The sequence below is a fragment of the Pelodiscus sinensis genome, chromosome 3, assembly GCF_049634645.1.
Source record: "Pelodiscus sinensis isolate JC-2024 chromosome 3, ASM4963464v1, whole genome shotgun sequence".
Lineage (NCBI taxonomy): Eukaryota > Metazoa > Chordata > Testudines > Trionychidae > Pelodiscus > Pelodiscus sinensis.
In genome coordinates, this window is record NC_134713.1 from 52,313,807 (window position 1) to 52,332,310 (window position 18,504).

Sequence of the window (18,504 nt, forward strand, 5' to 3'; positions counted from 1 at the left end):
AAGCAAACCTCACTTTTTTTTGCTCAGAGAGCTGATGATACGCATTCTGTCCACAAACTGTGCAATATTAAGTTACTGCTAATAATACCATTTGATACCTACATATGCTCTTATACTATGTATTTGTGCAGAAAGTCAACTTCTAGTATGCACTCTTATTTGTAAAACTGAAAGGAAAATATTAATATTTAAAGAGAAACACATCAGTTAGATATTTGGGGGAAAAATCTTAGGTTAAGACTGAACTTTTTTAAAAACTGTTACTTCACCTTTAATACTTTTTAAAAGTGTTATATATTTTGTTACTAGTGGCAGCCATTACTTTCTGATACATTTTAGTTTAGTCATATTAACAAATGCTGCTTACCTTAAAAAAAAAATTCAGTTGCAGAGCTGAACAGAACTTTAGGAATTAAGATAATTAAATCTCTATTAACCCATCCAAGTATATTTCATGTGTGTTATAGGAATAAACAGCAAAGTAATTATTTTAATTTTCCTCTCCAGTTACAAATATTTTAGTGATCAAATATAGTATTAAGCTACATGATTGTCACACTCCTTGCTACTGATTGGTCAAACACCTGGAAGCAGACTTTAATGTTCTGAATCATCTTTTTGACTGTAGTGACAATATTTGTTTTATTCTTTTTTAAGTTTATTCCACTAGTTTATTTTAATGATTAGTTTACTCAAAGGTAAAAACCAGTTGAGGGTTGAAAAGGCAGGAAAGTTTGTTTCCTCTTCCAGTCTATGAATTAAGTTAGGTGATAGAGAATGAGATCTACTAATTGTAAAACCCCAAAGGAGATGGTGACCAAAATCAGTTCAATTTAGTAACTACTGATAGCATTTCCTTTGTTTCAGAATTATTGACTCAGAAAGTGTGGGTGGAAATGAACTGGGGCCCGGGGCAGAGCAGGGAGTTGAGCACTACTGGGGCCCAGAGGAACCTGGCTAATTTGTAGTCAGTACTTTTAAGGTAGTTTGATTTCCTTAAGAAATTTAAATCTGTTTTTGTATACTTAATTGAATCTAAATGAGTAAAATATTATTCATCTAGTTAATACATCATTTACCATTTTCTAACATAAAGATGTAAAAATTTAAGAATCTAAAGGTGACAAGCTGTATAATTTTAAAATATGTATAGAAACACCGTATCTTGCTGGTTAGCCAAAAAAGCACCATATTTATCATAAGGCTACATCTAGCTGCAAATAACATGTTGTAATATTTATCAACTAATAAGTATCAGTCTTTCTTCAGGAAAGTACAAATGCAAAATACTAAAATCAATTAGTTAATCAAGGTTTCCTGCTTGCTTGTCTAAATTAGTGATTTAAATCAATCCACCATGTTGTTCCCTAACATACACTTTATTTGGTTTAGAAATACATATACTGCTTGAAGCTGATTAAAAGTTTGTGTGAGTTCTTACATCAGTACTAACTGGAATCATGTGTGCATTTCACAGATGAATCAGCAAATGGCTGGAATGAATCTCAATAGTTCCAGCAATATGATGGGGTTTGGCCAGCCCCCCAATACAGTGGCAGGATGGACTGGAAGCTCTTCGGGTCAGACTCTCAGTACACAGTTATGGAAATGAAAATTTCAACAGAAATTTCATGCATAACAGTCACTTGACATTCCTTGCTCAAATGCATTTATTTTTTCTTTTTCCCCCAATTGTTCACATTAAGAAGTTATCTAACTGACCGTATTGTGGCCTATATTGATTGATTCAATGTGGTGGAAAGCAGATTGAGAATACATTCATATATCATTGGCAGCTTTTTCACATTACAGTGCATATGGTTTCTTAAACCATATCTTTTAGAAGCTGCTTTACCAATTGCATACTCATTTTTTCTCAATTATAGATCAAACATTGGCATATAAGGGATGTAGCTATCATGTTAGTAATATCTCTAAATATATAAACCTCGCCCCCAAATAACCCAGTAATCCTTGTAGAAGATACTCTCTGAACAAATGTTTAATCATACAAATAGAATGTAAATGTATCACTGAACAATGTTTTTAGTGTATCAAACATACTTTGTTTTATCATTCATTTCACTGTGATGTTATTATGGTGTGCTTAACACAGGGAACGTGGTTAGTGAAAGCAAGATAAACCTGGATGTTACTGTAGTTCCACATGTTCAGTTTATTCTTTCAAAACATGAATATTTAATCCATTTGAGTTTCCTGTAACAAAATATGCAATTTGGTTCCATACGTGTATACATTGTACTAATAAAGAGAACGTATTGCACAATATGCATACAGGGTAACTCACCATATATGAATACTTTGTCCTTGCAGATATATCCAGGTTTGACAGTAATTGTGTTTACATTTAATGGTGCCTCGTATTGATAAAAATGTTATTTCCCTATATTAAAATAATAAATCCATAAACCATTGTGTGGTTTTTATTTAATACTGTATCATCTACCTGATCACTGTGACTTCAAGAAAGTTGCTGTTTAATACAAGAAAAATGCATTTAAATGTGGAAGGCGCTTTTAACCATTTTTTTTGTGACCAACATTTTGCAATTTAAAAACAGTTTATAATATTTTTGTCAAGTTAGATAAATAATGCTTTTGAAAAGGTTGCACTGCAGTTGTTTCAGTCTTAAATTTGCATTAATATGTGGAAACTCTTAAAACAAATTATTATAGTTCAGTTCAATGATGCTGAGCTGAGAAGTGCATGCAACACAAGATGTTATGTTTCAGACCATCAGATTTGCTTATCTGACAAGTTTTTGTTTGCACAGAAGTCCATCAAATGACTAGTACAGGCTGCTGCAGAGTGGTAGATCTGTACAATGCTTGAATTCTTAATTGACTGAAGTCAGGTAGGCATCTTCAGCCACATCCATTTCCTATGTCTGAGTTGCATCTCTAGATCATACTTCAATTTTAACTGTATCTAGTTGATATTTTGGTTCATTACCTAGATCTACCTTTTCTGTTCGAGTGTGCCATACAAGAACCTAAAAAACAGAAGGTTAATTAGTGCCATATTTGATAAACTATAAAGATAGCTGTAAGTACTCTCCAACAGTAGTGGATTTAGTACCTTTGTGCAATTGTTTGCTTTTGGTTCCAGTTCCTCCACTGTTGTTATCTGTTTCAGAAAATCAGATTCTTGCATTCCTGGTTGAGACCCACGTCGTTTAAATACAGCTTTAGGATTTGACAGAATCACTTGGAGGCTCACAGCAAATCCTTTAAGACAAGATTTTAAAATAAAAAGTTAAGTTTTAACATTTTAAATGTGACTGTCCTTTGAATCTGAAAATCTCCCAGTAACCCTACTCCTGGGTTAACAACTTGTATATATAGTCTATATCCCTATGTATTGCTTGGGAACACTTTCATACTATACAATTGTAGACTAAAGCCTATTGATGATATCCATTACTTTTCACTGTGAAACTAATGTGTCTGTATCATTTAATTTCTGCACATGTATACCAACTGTCTATTGTGCAACAAAATCACTTTTGTTTTTATATTCCTTTTAGCTAGAGAGCACAATTAATAGCACTGATTTTTGAGACACTTTCTCATTTTTCATTACCTTGGCAAATATAAGCCAATAGTTAATGCAAATGTTGTGAATTCACACATACTGTAAACACTTACAGCTCAAACAAAGGTGAATTAAAACGAAAGATTAAGCCACAGCAGCTGAGTATATTCTCTGACATAGCTTCTTTAGCTACTGAAGTTTAGGATCTTAAACAACTTTACTGTTGGAAGGTAAGCACATTTAGATTGTATTATAGGTTAGAGTTAGTGTTAACACTTGTGTACCAAAAAATGATTTATTAAAGAAGTATCCACAGATCTCCAGTTTGCTGTCAACTGACTAGACTAAGTAGTCTGTCATGTATGTTTATTACATGAGCTACCCACTTTTTGTAAAACATTGAACAAAAGGCCAACCTATCTAAAGGGAAAAAAAACAATTTTGAAATCTATTCTTCGGTATTGACAACTATATAATGCTGCAAACAGTTTGAAATGCAACTTTAATGGTGCATGTATCAGTCCCATTTTCTACTACAGTAATCCGTCAGGGATATTTTCTTTGAAACTGTGAGAGAGAGAACTCTTAGGGTGTGTCTAGACTGCTGCCGCATTCTTTTGAAAGTAAATCGAAAGAATGCAGCAGTTTTTTGACCACGGAAAACCTCAATTTATGAGGAATAATGCCTTTTTTTGAAAGTGCTCTTTCAAAAAAAGGCGCTATGTAATGTAAACTGCTTTTTCGAAAGAGCGCATCCAGACCACTGAGGTGCTCTTTTGATAAAGCAGCATGCTTTTTTGAAAGTACTGGTTGTAGTATAGATGCTCTTTCAAAAGTATCTTTTGAAAAAGCCTCTTTTGAAAGAGGCTTGCAGTCTAGACACAGTCTTAATGTTTCTTAGGTTCCTTTAGTGCAGCAGCATCTTCAGACAAAATTGCAACTGAATAAAACAAATATTTTCATGAATCACATTCAAAAAAGCTTAAGTGCTATTGTTGCCCTCTTGCAAGTACTTTAGATGTGAACATAGAGGTTCTTCATTTTAGCAAGTCAAGTCAGACACCAATAGGTATAATCTAAAAATAGGACGCCTTATAAAGCCATTCTGACATAGATTCAGCCAGAAGTTTACTTTTCTGATCTCTTTGCCTAAAAATGTGCCGACACGACTAGTTTATTATTTCAGTTCCTCACATATGTCTTTCCCCCACGTACTTCATGTACATCTTGATTTAGAAGCTGAAACTCCAAAAGCCAGTCTTACATATCCCCGAGCACCAATAAGCAAACATCAGTGGGAAATTTGGGGAACTCAAATGCACATCCTTAATGAGGGAGGAGGGCATGAACACAGACAAAGATGAAAAGAACCTGGAAGTCCGCCTCCAAGAATCAAGAGAGCCCTGCCTAGCCCAGCCAAACAATCTTAACCAAGGGAACATCCTCCCTTAAGCGAACCTAATGAAAAAAACAAATCCTCCTACCAGGAACTGTATTGTATTTGGTCAGAAAGAACATTTTTACAAAGGCCTGCCCATTCATGGACCATAATTATGGGCATGCCTGAAGAGCTGATCACAGGCTTTGAAATAGGGAACAGAAGATGATGGCTATGATATCAACAGATGGAATGTCTGCACAGGGACTGAAATTCACTCTGTAGCCAGACCTTAGTCTGGCAGAGGCTGGTGGGGACAGTAGGTAAAGCTGAGGGCCAGAGTTCCCTCTAAGGCGTGCACCTATGCAGCTGCACACCAAAAAATTCTCTGCCCACCACCTCCTTTGCCGAGCTGTGCCTACCTACTCCCCAGGCAGCCATGCAACACAGCTGGCAGGGCCAAGTGGCAGGCAGTTGCCCCGCTGTGCTGCAGCTGAAGTTCAGGCTTTAGTGAAGCTGTCCCTACTGGGGTAGCCTTACCACAGCCCTGGTTCCAGCTCCAGGATCAGCCCTAAGCTGCACTCACTGCACTTCTCTCCTCCTGAAAGAGAGCCAGGAGTGGTGGGGGGAAGGCACCCCAGCAAGATATGCACATGGCTTGGTTTGGGAGGAGGGTGACAGGTGGGGACTGGGAGAGGAGATATTAGTCCAGTGGGAAGAAGCGGCAGCTCTGGCTCCCTTTGTATGCAGATGAGAGAAGAGGCATGGGTCATGCTGTGCTGGTGAACTCTGGGATCCTGCCCTTGCCCGTCCCCCGCACCACCACAGGCACTGCCCAGCCAGCAGTAGCACCTAGCTCTTCACTGCCCTGCCCAGGAACAGACCTCGCTTCTGACTCTTTGGACCCCACCAGTGTCATTAAGCAACTGATGGGGCTGAAGGTAGGGAAAGCAACAGCAGGGGAAAACCTGTTCCCAGCTCGTTGAAGGGCTAGTTTCTGAAAGTTAACTGAAAGAGAGGGAGGGAATCCAGGGAAACAATTTGGGTGGGCAGAGAAAATAGTATATATCTCTGTGAATCTCAAGGAGCTAATATTTATTTCCAACAATATCTGGGATGGACTGTCTGTCCCACCCACAAATTCATGACCACTTAACTCTGCCAGCTCAGCCCCTCTGAGAACAAAATTCCTTTTGGCCTTATGAAGGGCTTGTCTGACACAGGGCAGCAGAAAGTGGGTTCAGATCTTATCTGACAGTTTATTTTAGGTTTGGTTTTACAAGAAGAAAAGGTTATCAGTCTAGTCTGGCACATACTGGAATTTTTTACATATTATATATAAAAATTATATTTGTTGACTTGGGTTCTACAGTGGCACATGTCCAAACAAGCACACATGAACTGGTGCACAAGACAAAACTCACTCTGTTCATGGATGGAAAATTTTAGCAGGAATACTGCTGAAGACATTATCTACCTCCAGTGTATCCATGAGGACATATGACCCTACCCAATGAGAGATGTACACATGGAAACATTACAGGCTGCAGTAGCAAAAGACCTGACCTACTTCTTTATACTTGGATATTACTGAAAGGTCCTCAAAGAAGAGGTCAAAGAATCGCAAGATATCTCCTTGGAGAAAGTGGAGCTGGACCAGAAAACTCAAAAAGGTAGGAGACAGCTTCAGTGGCTGAGGGGGAAGCCTGGGAAGAAGGGGAGAATCAAAGGAAGATGAAAACCCAAAAGAAAGAGCATTCCCATGGGTGAAGGATCTGTTACCTGCGTCCAACTGAGACCACCGAAGCTTGCCACTGCCTATCGAATCTAGACATGCTTTCCAATGAGAGGGACTTTGTAGAAGAATGCAGGAAAAAAACCCACATTATGCAAAGTTTATGAGTAGCTTTCCAGTGGGGATAGCAAATTACTGGACTCTCAACAGTTGAACCAGTGGCCCCACATTGAACAAACAGGTGAGGCACACTGAGCAATGAATGATCCTAGAATAGGAGAAGTAAGAATGTAACTCATAGTACTCAGAAAGTCCAGAGTGGGGTGCATACAGACCCATATGGAGTCACTTGGGGGAAATATTGTTGACAGAGGGCTCTGGTGTTTTATAGGCTGGACATCCACCTGGAGGTGGGAAAGGACTGTCCCCTATGCCTAGAATGCCAGTGGCAGGGTTAGAAGAATGTCCCCTGCTGCCACTACCCACTGTAGGAGCACCCTTTGGCTGTGTCTACACTGGCACCCTTTTCTGGAAAAGGGATGCTAATGAGACACTTCTGAATTGCAAATCCGCGGGGGATTTAAATATCCCCCGCGACATTTGCATTTACATGGCTGCCGCTTTTTTCCGGCTTGGGGTTTTTCCGGAGAAAAGCGCCAGTCTAGACGCGATTTTCCGGAAAATAAACCCTTTTCCGGAAGATCCCTTATTCCTACTTTCAAGGAATAAGGGATCTTCCGGAAAAGGGCTTATTTTCCGGAAAATCGCGTCTAGACTGGCGCTCTTCTCCGGCAAAAACCCCGAGCCGGAAAAAAGTGGCCGCCATGTAAATGCAAATGCCGCGGGGGATATTTAAATCCCCCGCGGATTTGCAATTCCGAAGCGTCTCATTAGCATCCCTTTTCCGGAAAGGGATGCCAATGTAGACACAGCCCTCGAGTAAATAGGCATAAATATGGTGAATCCAGGTGAGAAGGCCACAACAGAACATGAATCTTGGGCCAGAACCCCCCAGGTCAGTCCCATCTATTCAGCAAGGAGAGCTGTCATTGCTAGTGAACTCAAAAGTATCTACTGGGGTGGAGATCCTGAAATCATCATTGAAAAACCAAAGACAAATTTAACCCAACACCTGATGAAGCTGAGGCCCACAGAAAGCCAAATCCTTAAAGATGTCAGTGTGTCACTTCCAGGCTAATGGACTGGTCAAGCAGTTTAACAAGAACATTTAACATGTTGGAAAAAGTTTGACCACCAAACCCCAACGCTGCAACCACTTGATCCCCACTCTCTCGTTTACCATCCACACGGTGGCCCAGGCATCCACAGTGTTCTCCCCATTTCAACTGTTATACAGGAGGCAGACAAGAAAGATTGTGTACTTCCAGGAAATGGGAAGAGTAAGCACCAGGATGAACACAGTGATGTAGGTTATACAGATTCAGGACAAGTTGAAGACTCTTGGAGAGTTCACAAGAGAAAACACCCAGAAAGCACAACACACATAGCAACATGACTATAACAAAGTGGTCCAATTATGCAAGTTACAGTCAGGAGACCAAATGTTACTGCTACTACCAACCTCAGAATCCAAGTTCTGGACTAGATAATAAGGTCCCTTCCAGTTGGTGAAATGGGGTGGGGAAGCTTATTACAGATTGTACCTCCAAAATCCGTGACTTTCTAGTCTGGAAATATTCGTGGTCTGGCAGGACCAGGGATGATCCTGGAGCAAAGAGCCCTGGACCAAGAAAGAGAGGGACTCCCGGTTGAAACTCCTATTAATGGAGTCGGCACTGCAGCCCAGGGCGAGGAGTGCCCCCACTCCATCCGCAGCGCACTGTCAGCAGCACCCGTGTCAGCCAAGCACTGATCAGAGGCCGATAAGACACCGAGGCATAGATCACAGTCCCCAGTGCCAAGGGGCATCTGTCTTCTAAGGCCTCAAAGAAGAGGCGCAGCCCAGACAAGGGCAGGAGTTCAGGGCAGGCCACGGGGATAGGGAAGGTCTGTCGTCCCTCCACCCCAGAAACTTTTGAGGCAGCCCGAGACCTCATTGAGATGACCGCGGAGGAAGGAGAGGGCCGGGTGCTGCAGGGGTGGACCGTGCCGGCGCAGGGCTCAAGCGCACCCCAGCAGGCTCCGACAGCTGGGCCGTGGGACTCTCTGGGCGAGGTGCAGGCCTTGGCCCAGCACCAGCAGGAATTCCCAGTGCCAGCAAGAGCACCAGCACTGGAGCAAGGACAGACACCAGCCTCGACCCCGGCCTCCTGTCCAGCAGCAGTGGCAGCAGCACCGGGAGTGAGTGCGTTTGCGGCACCAGTACCGGGGCACCCAACAGCCTATACAGGACCGGTGCAGGGGCCAGCACCGCAGCCGGGCCCATGGGCGGTGCAGGGCCCCGCACCGTATTACGTGCCAGTTACGGCACTGCAGCCGGTGCCCCGCACAGCACCAACGCTGCTGCCTCTCCCCGAACCAATCCCAGCTCACGCCCTGGGAGCACCAGTACCGCAACAGACTGCGGTGCCGCAGCAAATGGCGGCACCACTTGGTTATTTACCAGCCTACTAAATGCAGCTGGGCATGGTACCACCGCAGCAAGTGCCACCACTTATGCCCCCTCCGGCACTGCGTGTGGAACACAGGGGCAAGCAGTCAGCCATGGTGGCGCAGCAAAGGGTGCAAGCGTCATCAGCTCCTCCCTGGCCGGCATCGGACTATTTGTCAGAGTCAGAGGCTGAATCGGTGACATCAGCCCAGTCATCGTACAGGTCCCGATCCCATCATAGGTCTCGTTCAACTATTAGATTGGGTCACCGGGACTCAGCGGACCAGCAGCAGTGGCAGGGACAACCCCAGTGGTCATTCTGGACGCCCTGGGGTCCACCACCAGGCCCAGGGGCCCCCTCCTACGATGTCGGTGGCTGGGTCATCCTGAAGGAGTAGCGCCCCATCAGCCACCCCATTAAGAGCCCCTCTGCCTGAGGAGAGCCCGCCCATGGCAACAATGCCTAGGCCTCAAATAATTGGCCAAGGGCAGGAGGCTACGGTCCAGCCGGGCTCGACCCAGATGGGCATTTCGGCTGGAGGGAAACCGGAGGCACAGCTCGGTGGGGAAGAGGTGGTCCCTCCAAGAGAGTCCTCATCGTCATCGCCAGATGAGGCTCTGGCAGACTCTGCACCTCAGCCCCCTTCAATGGACGCAAGGGCACACCAGGAGCTGCTCCGAAAGTTGGCAGTTAACTTAGCAGTCCAGCATGAGGAGGTCCACGAGGACCAAGATCCTATGGTGGACATTCTGACTGCAGCGGGCTCTGGGCGAGTGGCGCTCGCACTGAATAAAACGGTGGACAAGCTGTCAAAGACCCTGTGGCAGACACCGGCCTCCATCACGCTGACCCAGAAAGGTGTGGAGAGGCGGTACTACTTTCCTCAAGCGGGGCACGAGCATCTTTTCAACCATCCAGCTCTGGGGTCGATAGTAGTGCAGGCCGTGGGGCAGAAGGAGCGTAAAGGGCCTCCGGGCCCCACCCCAAAGACAAAAGAGCCCAAGAAATTGGACCTGCTTGGCCGGAAGGCCTACACCACAGGGGGGCCTTAAGCTACATATAGCGAACCAGCAAGTGATGCTGAGGCATTATGCCCTTAACACATGGGCATCAATGCAAAAATTTGGCAGCCAGCTTTCCCCTGAATCCCGACAAGAGTTTGGGGCCATGATGGAGGAGAGAAAGGCAGTGGCATGTACGTCCCTCCAGGCGGCTCTGGATGTGGCCGATTCAACTGCCCGCACTATGGCTACTGGGGTGGTCATGAGGCGTAGTGCGTGGCTACAAGTGTCCGGCATCCCGTCCGAAGTGCAGACCACTATCCAGGACCTACCTTTCGAAGGGTCGGGCCTATTTTCAGAGCAGACTTGACTCCAAGCTTCATAGCTTCACATCCCGGCCCCCCAGAGACGTTCCCTCCAGGCTAGAAGCTATCCCAGACCCTTTCAGCAGAGACAAAGCATTGATAGGGTCCGTAGGAGGAGTCGCAACAATAGCCGCCCCAACCTCTTTAGAGGTAGGCATAGAGGTCCTCAGTCAGACTCAGAGAGGCGCAGGGCCATCACCTGGCCACCAGACTAAGCCTTCATTTTGAAGGTACGCCGGAGAGCAGAGTACCAGTCGCACCTATCTATCCACCCTTTGGGGACCATCTCTCCCTCTTTTACCAGGAATGGGTAAAGATCACGTCGGACCGCTGAGTCCTAGACCTGGTAAAGCAGGGGTATACTATCCCCTTCCTTTCCTATCCTTCCCCCCACCTCTCCTCCCTGTCTCTTTTCAGGGACCCCTCTCGTGAGACACTCCTCCGGCAGGAGGTGTCCAACCTGCTAGCACTAGGGGCTATGGAAAGAGTGCCCCCAGAGATGAGGGGAAAGGGTTTCCTGCTATTTCCTGGTACCCAAAGTGATGGGGGGCATGCGTCCCAGATTAGACCTATGAAACCTGAACGCCTTCATAAGAAAAGCAAAGTTCAGGATGGTGATGCTGGCTTGCATCATCCCATTGCTCCAAAAGGGGGACTGGTACGCTGCTCTCAATCTCAAAGATGCGTACTTCCACATTTCGATTTTTCTGAGTCACAGAAAGTTCCTATGGTTCTGGTGGGACGGGATCATTTCCAGTTCATGGTCCTCCCATTTCGGCTGTGTACAGCCCCGTGGGTGTTTACCAAATGTATGATGGTGGTAGCCGCGTTCCTGTGGTGGCATAGGGTCCGAGTGTTTCCATACGTGGACGATTGGCTGATAAGGGGCACGTCTTGAGAACAGGTGCTAGATCACGTCACACGGGCGAGGACATTGTTCGGGAGCCTCGGGCTATTCATAAACGATGCCAAATCCTTATTAGACCACGCAGGTGATAGACTTCGTAGGGGCCCATCTAAACTCACCCGCAGGAAAGGCGTCTCTACCGAGGGACAGATTCCTTGCTATCCGCTCGTTGGTAGTGGAGCTACAGGAGTTTCCTACTACGACGGCGAGGACCTGTATGAGGCTCCTAGGCCACATGGCGGTGTGTACTTATGTGGTCCCACACGCCAGGCTGCGCATGCGCCCATTTCAGGGATGGCTCAAAGTAACACACAATCCTTTGAGGTTGCCTGCAGGGCGTTCCTTCTCCACTTACAGAACTGGGTGGTGGCGGTGTTGACAGACAACACTATGGCCATGTATTATATCAACAAGCAGGGTGGGGCGCTTTCTTCTCCCCTGTGCCAGGAAGCCCTAGAACTGTGGGAAATGTGTGTAGCCCACAGCATTTGTCTGGAGGCGTCTCACCTCCCAGGGACCAGGAACGGGCTAGCGGACAGGCTCAGCCACTCGATTCAGGCACACGAGTGGGTGCTAAGGCAAGACATACTTCACGAAGTCTTCCAGAGGTGGGGGTTTCCCCATCTGGACCTGTTTGCAACACTGAGCAATGCCAAGTGCCGGCAGTACTGCTCGTACATGGGTCACGGTCTGGGTTCTTGGGGCGATGCACTACAGATCAGGTGGCCCAGGGGTTTACTCTATGCCTTCCCCCCGTTCCCTCTGATTCACAAGACGCTCATCAGAGTGCAGAGGTTCGGGGCCCAGGCCATTCTGATAGTGCCAAGTGTGGCCTCGCCAACACTGGTTCTCCGCTCTGTTAGATCTAACCGTGGAGGGACCACTCAGGCTACCTCTCGTGCCAGACTTAATCACGCAGAGCTGCGAGGCCGGAGTAGCACACCACCCGAGCCTGTCATTCCTGCACCTCGCGGCGTGGTTCCTCAGTGGCTCTCGGTTACGGAGCAAGCCTGCTCCAGCACAGTCCAGGAGGTGCTGTTAGAAAGTAGGAAGCCGTCCACTAGAGCTCTTTACGAGGCTAAATGGAAGAGGTTTACCTCGTGGCTAGGGGGCAGAACGCTCGCTCCAGGTGAAGGGGCGGTCCCGACTGTCCTGGAGTACCTCCTCCACCTGCGGGAGCAAGGCCTCGCCACAGCCTCCCTGAGGGTACACCTGGCAGCTATAGTGGTTTTTCACCCTGGGGAGGGTCAGAGGTCCATCTTTGCTAATCCTATCGTTAAAAGGTTTCTGAAGGGAATTGACAGGATGATACCATATGAGAGGCCGCCGGTCTGCCTTGGGACCTTAAGCTGGTCCTGACTGCCCTTATGAAGCCGCCATTCGAGCCTCTGGCATCATGCTCTCTGAAGCACTTGTCTTACAAAGTAGCTTTCCTAGTGGCCATTACCTCAGTCAGGAGGGTAGTCAGAGCTTAGAGCGCTGACTTCAGAACCGCCCTACATGGTGTTCTTTAAAGACAAGGTGAGGTTGCATCCACACCCGGGGTTTCTACACAAGGTTGTCTCACACTTCCATCTCTCCCAGGATATTTACCTACTGGTTTTTTACCCCAAGCCACACGCCTCACCCAGGGAACAGGCTTTGCACTGCCTGGATGTTAGAAGGGCGTTGGCTTTTTACATAGACAGGACGCAAGGGTTTCGTAAATCACCCCAATTGTTTATTTCAGTGGCAGAAAGAATGAAAGGGTTTCCAGTCTTGGCGCAGCGTATATCCTCGTGGATGACTTCCTGCATTTGGCTATGCTACGAGGGTGCGGGTAGGTCACTGCCGCGCATAACGGCCCATTCCACGAGAGCTCAGGCAACGTCGGTGGCGTTCCTAGCTCATGTGCCGATCTTGGAAATCTGCAGGGCAACGACATGGTCGTCGGTGCATACCTTTGCGGAGCATTATGCGATTACACAACTGGCCAGGAAGGATGCTGCCATTAGGAGGGCAGTTCTGAGATTTGCAGAAGGATAATTAGGTAGTTAGTCACCTTCCGACCCCGCCTCCGGGGGGGGGGGGGGGACACGGCTAGGGATTCACCTAATCAGAATGGACATGAGCAAGCACTTGAAAAAAAAGAAGAGGTTACTTATCTCGTAACTGTCTTCAAGATGCATTGCTAATGTCCATTCTGCATCCCACCCGCCTCCCCATGTCGGAAGGAGCTGGCAAGAAGGAACTGAGGGGTGGAGGGGCCAGCAGAGGTATATATACACCGGTATACTGGTGCCACTCCAGGAGGCTCCCTGCTGGCCCTATGGATACTGCTAAGGGAAAAAAGCTCCGGAATCCGTGCACGCAGCGCACGTACACCTAATCAGAATGGACATGAGCAACATATCTCGAAGAACTACAGTTACGAGGTAAGTAACCTCTTCATAGCCTGCTAATCACTCAGTTTTTCCTCCACACCGGAGCTCAGGCCCACCACAAGATTGTGCCATACCTGCAGGAAAGGTCTGTAGCCTAATTCAGAGTAACAAAATTCACCAGTTGGTCAAATCATTGCCCAAGGTGTTTTTGTTAGTATCTTGGTGGACCCACCTGATGTTCCACCACATAGACACCAAACAAGGAAGGGAGACACACGTGAGCCACAGCCTTTCCCAAGAAAGATGTGGGAGACTCTTCTAGTTCACCAGGAACTCCAGGCCATGATAGCAGTCAGTGTCAGAGCGGAGGATCTCCATCATACTTGTGCCCAAGTTGGATGGGCTGACACAGTTCTGTATGGACTTCAGAAAGATAAACATTTCAAAATTAAATGCATACCCCATGTTAGGTTTGAAGAACTGCTGGAAAGTTTGGGGCTCACTAAGTATATGTATATCCAATCTTGACTAAGGAATATTGGGAAATCCCCTTGACACCTGAATCTAAAGAGAAAAAAACCACTTTCTCCACATTGAAGACTGCACCAGTTTAAACTTTAACCACTTTCCAGCAGCTGATGGATAGTATGTTACAGCCACATGGGGCATGCATAGCCACCTACATTGACAGAATAAAGTACAGCAAAAGCTGAGACAAACATATGAAGCACATAGTGGCAATATTACAGGTTCTCGAAGAGGCAGATTTGATGGCTACCCCAACCAAGTGTCAACTGGCTACCCAGTAAGTCACCTACCTGGAGTATGCTGGAGGGGGACAGAAGAGAAACTTCATGGCTACCACAAGGGTATATCTCCATAACTGCCCTGGCCCATTCCCCCTCATTTAGAGATCCTGGGGGCTGGCGCACACATCTCACCTATGGCTTCCCATTTGCTCATCACGTTAATGCAACTTCCTACCATCAAGGACTCTTGAAAAGGAGAGTCCTGTTACCTCAGGCCAGCAGCTGGAAGGGGAGAATGAAATGTAAGCAGCAACCTCAAAACTGGATTTTATTCTCTTCCCAATGCATGCTACTTCTAATCACTGGACGTGCTATTCTGAAAACACTAGAATTTTTCTTTGAGGTTAGCTTTGCCATAGAATGAACTTGGTTCACTCTCTGCTAAACATTTTTTTTTTGCCTCTTTAATCAATCTTAATTGTACGGAACATCTGAGAGCATCTCTACATGATGCTTTAGTCTGCGTAAGTATGTCATTCACTAACTGGCCTAAATGGACCCTTCTAGTGTACACAAAATATTTTCTCATGCATGTTTACATAGTGCTGTTTGAAACCAGCTAGTCACTCAAACTAAGGAACCATCAGGTACCATACTGCCTAGTTAGTGTGCAACATTTTCAAGTGCACTGAAATTTACAACTCTCTAGTGTAGACTTAAGTGCCACGTAGACAAGCACTGTGGACAAACTCATTCTTCCCCCCCTCGTCTTTAGCTCCGAAAGGGTAGAAACCAAATAGTTCAGTAGCTGAGAAAAAGACAGGGCTTACTGGTGAGGAAGCCTTCACCAGAGAAGCAGGCCTATAGTCATAAATGGAGACATTAATTTTTAGTTCCTAAATATTCAAAGAAATTGTATGTGTGTGCACACAGCCTACTTTATGCAAGAGCATGCTATGCTTATCTCTGGCTGTTTGGAGAATACATTTCTCACAGTTTGCCCATCCACTGCTTCTTTTCTGTAGGAAGTTAGAATGAAAACATTTTTCTGCACTGCATGTGCTGCTTAGAGTAATCTATGAATACACAAAACCCTTTTTAAAGCAAGCAGCTATGAATGCTAGCTGCTTAGTGGCAGTGACTAAACTGACAATGGTCACAGCTGAGAATTTTAACTCTTGACTGACAACATTCTTTCTGAGTAGCTTTCAAAGCATAAGCATTGGTCAAAGGTTATTCAGCTCAAAAGTAACTTGCATGTACTCTCTCAAGTAGTAGCAGTATTTCAACTGTGAAGGGATTCATTTCCAGGCCAAACTGACTTTTCCAAGCCTAGGAAATAAGACACCATAAACCTGGTTTACAGTATGGGTTAGGTCCAAGGTAGCTGTGTTTAGTCTATTTTGGTGTAGAATGTATCTACACCAAACCCCTTCTACCAACCTTATGGGATTTTAAATTGAACTGCTATACTCTGCCTTGATGAGATGAATAGGGTATTTGATCTTTTGGGGTCAACTTTGGGGTAGTGTAGAGACAGTGCTATTCAATTTGGCATTTTGGGACTTCAGGAATGTCCCTCAGTACTCCAATGTGACCACTCTGGCCAGCATTTTCAACTCTGCTGCACTCCCAGGAACACAGGAAAAGCACTGGGGAACTCCTGAATTTCATTTCCTCTTCAGTCAGTGTGTTGAGACCATGCATTCCCAGGACTGCAAACAAGCTGGATGGACTAAGGAAATAAAAATAGCTGTTAAGAAATTTTGTTGTCTCTTTTGCCATTTGGACTCTGAGGGTGCGTCTACACTGCTCTATAGGCTCAAAATAAGATACACAATTTGAACAACGCAAATTGTGTATCTTATTTCAATCTTATTTTGAAATAGCTTATTTCGTACTTTGGCGCCATCTACACAGTGCCAAATTTTGAAATAACCTGCCATTCCGAAACGTACCTTACTCTTCAAGGAATGAAGTTTATAAGGACATTGGAATAGCAAGCCCGTTATATTTCAAAATCACAGGCTTGCTGTGAAGACGAAAAACAGCTATTTCGGGATACTTTGGTATCCCAAAATAGCATTGCAGTGTAGATGTAGCCTGATGGGGCTGGAGCTACAAAACAGAAGCAGAGATTCCCCAGGGTCAAGATTTTCACAGCTAACAGATTACCAAAACTCTTGCCACCTTTTAAAACCATGGACTTTAACAAATTTGTATACATATGCTCATCTTCTCTAACCTTGTAGTATGCTTTCATTTCCTTTTCCAAGTTAAACAAATGGAAGATTAATTATTATAGGATGGGCTGCAAGCATTGTCTTTGGTTTGAGATATATGATACAAATTTACTTAGGTGCAATATAACGGGTTCTGGGGGCACCACTGAGAGGGTCAAATCGGTGAATTGCTTAGTCAGGGCTACTTACAGCCCAAGACTGGAGGGTTCTCCCTTACGAGGCACGCTACACTAGGCACAAAGAACACTTCAGCTGCCACACTGGCTAGCAAGAAGTCATACAAGTCATCCCTTCACACACTCCATCTTTTCTTGTGCCACAACCTTACAAAAATTAGAGGTTATGAAAACCAAACAGGTTCTTCTGATACTAAGGGACCAGCCATATTCCCAGGGAGTTGATACCTTAGATCTTACTCAAAAGAGCATACTGTGCCAATCCTTTATACTCTAAAGTCTAAAGGTTTATTAAAAGAAACAAAGAAGAGTTTGAGAGTTAAGATTGATAAACAAGTCATATTACACACACCAATCTCAGTGTCCTTGGTGCAGGCTCTTAGCAGAGATGGAGCTGAGAGCTTAAAAGTCTCTGGATGGGTCATCAGTTCTTCTGGGCCCTTTGTTCATAGCAAAGATGCTTTGAAAGTGAAGAGATGGAGTGAAGACAAAGATGGAGGAACCCCCAGGGCCCTTTTTCTTGCCTGTGTGGAGGGAATACTCTTGTTCTCGCTGTCTGCAAGTACCTCCCGAAATGGAGATTGTCATATGAGCAATTCACCTGTCCAGGTCCTTTTTAGGCAAGAGGCCATGAGATGCCTGTTACACTGCAGATTTATAGTAGAATTCCTCAGGTGCATATCAGAAACACATAATGTTCATTATTCGTCAAGTACTGCTACTCTCTTGATTATACGCCCTTTTCAATAGATGGGTGATGCTTATTGATCTCTCCCAGAAGCAAATACTTGAAATACCAGTACATGGCCAATATTTACAACTTTAAATAAAAAAATCATACAAGCACATGAATAACAAACAGAATCAGCAAAGCATAAGCTTTCAATACACACCTCACTTGGCCCTCTTTGTACAAAATTTGGGGCAAACACACAACAGTATTATGCATGTTCACATCAAAAATCCAATAACGTTAAGAGCAACATTAGTATTTTGTGATCTTTGATATAACATAGCAACTAACAATCATTGAGAGTTAAGATGGACTGGACTGTCCAAGGCAACTGAGGTTGACTCCATTTTAAGAATGTGACAGTGCTTTAGAAATTCACATTTGTTCCTGGATTGATGAACAAACAATCAGTTTGGGATCTGTGACCTGCTTCCTGATAGTCTGCCTCATATTAGAGAAGAAACAGGCGACCCAGGAACAGTTTGGATAAACGGAACTGCTTTATTGCCCATGCATGTTCACCTCGGACATTCAACACAACCTGGTGCCAATCACACACTTATCTATTTTAGTATGTTAATTAACACGTCTATTACCATTTTTCCTAAAACTTTATTTAGTCATGTTAACTCCTACACAATGAATATTAATAAGTAGGCGATGAATACAATTATACCCGCCCCGGTTTGTTTAGTGGTTTTTAGTTGAATCAGCATTACATACTGTCTTAATTAGCAGCTTATACAG

General features: G+C 45.0%; 2 protein-coding genes across 8 annotated transcripts in view; one reads left to right on the forward strand and one right to left on the reverse strand.

Moving 5' to 3' along the window:
* SMAP1 (small ArfGAP 1) overlaps positions 1–2,331 on the forward strand; it is a 198,732-nt gene extending 196,401 nt beyond the window's left edge. For all 3 annotated transcript variants that reach the window (XM_075923713.1, XM_075923715.1, XM_075923714.1), the window contains one exon: positions 1,478–2,331. In XM_075923713.1, coding sequence (XP_075779828.1) covers positions 1,478–1,612 — 135 coding nt within the window. In that variant the 3' untranslated portion in view covers positions 1,613–2,331. The remainder of the gene's footprint in view (positions 1–1,477) is intronic.
* A 543-nt stretch (positions 2,332–2,874) lies between these two features.
* Positions 2,875–18,504, reverse strand: part of B3GAT2 (beta-1,3-glucuronyltransferase 2) — a 43,831-nt gene continuing 28,201 nt past the window's right edge. For all 5 annotated transcript variants that reach the window (XM_075923716.1, XM_025186762.2, XM_075923717.1 and 2 more), the window contains exons 3-4: positions 3,100–3,248; positions 2,875–3,013 (exon numbers count right to left, since the gene is read on the reverse strand). In XM_075923716.1, coding sequence (XP_075779831.1) covers positions 2,927–3,013; positions 3,100–3,248 — 236 coding nt within the window. In that variant the 3' untranslated portion in view covers positions 2,875–2,926. The remainder of the gene's footprint in view (positions 3,014–3,099; positions 3,249–18,504) is intronic.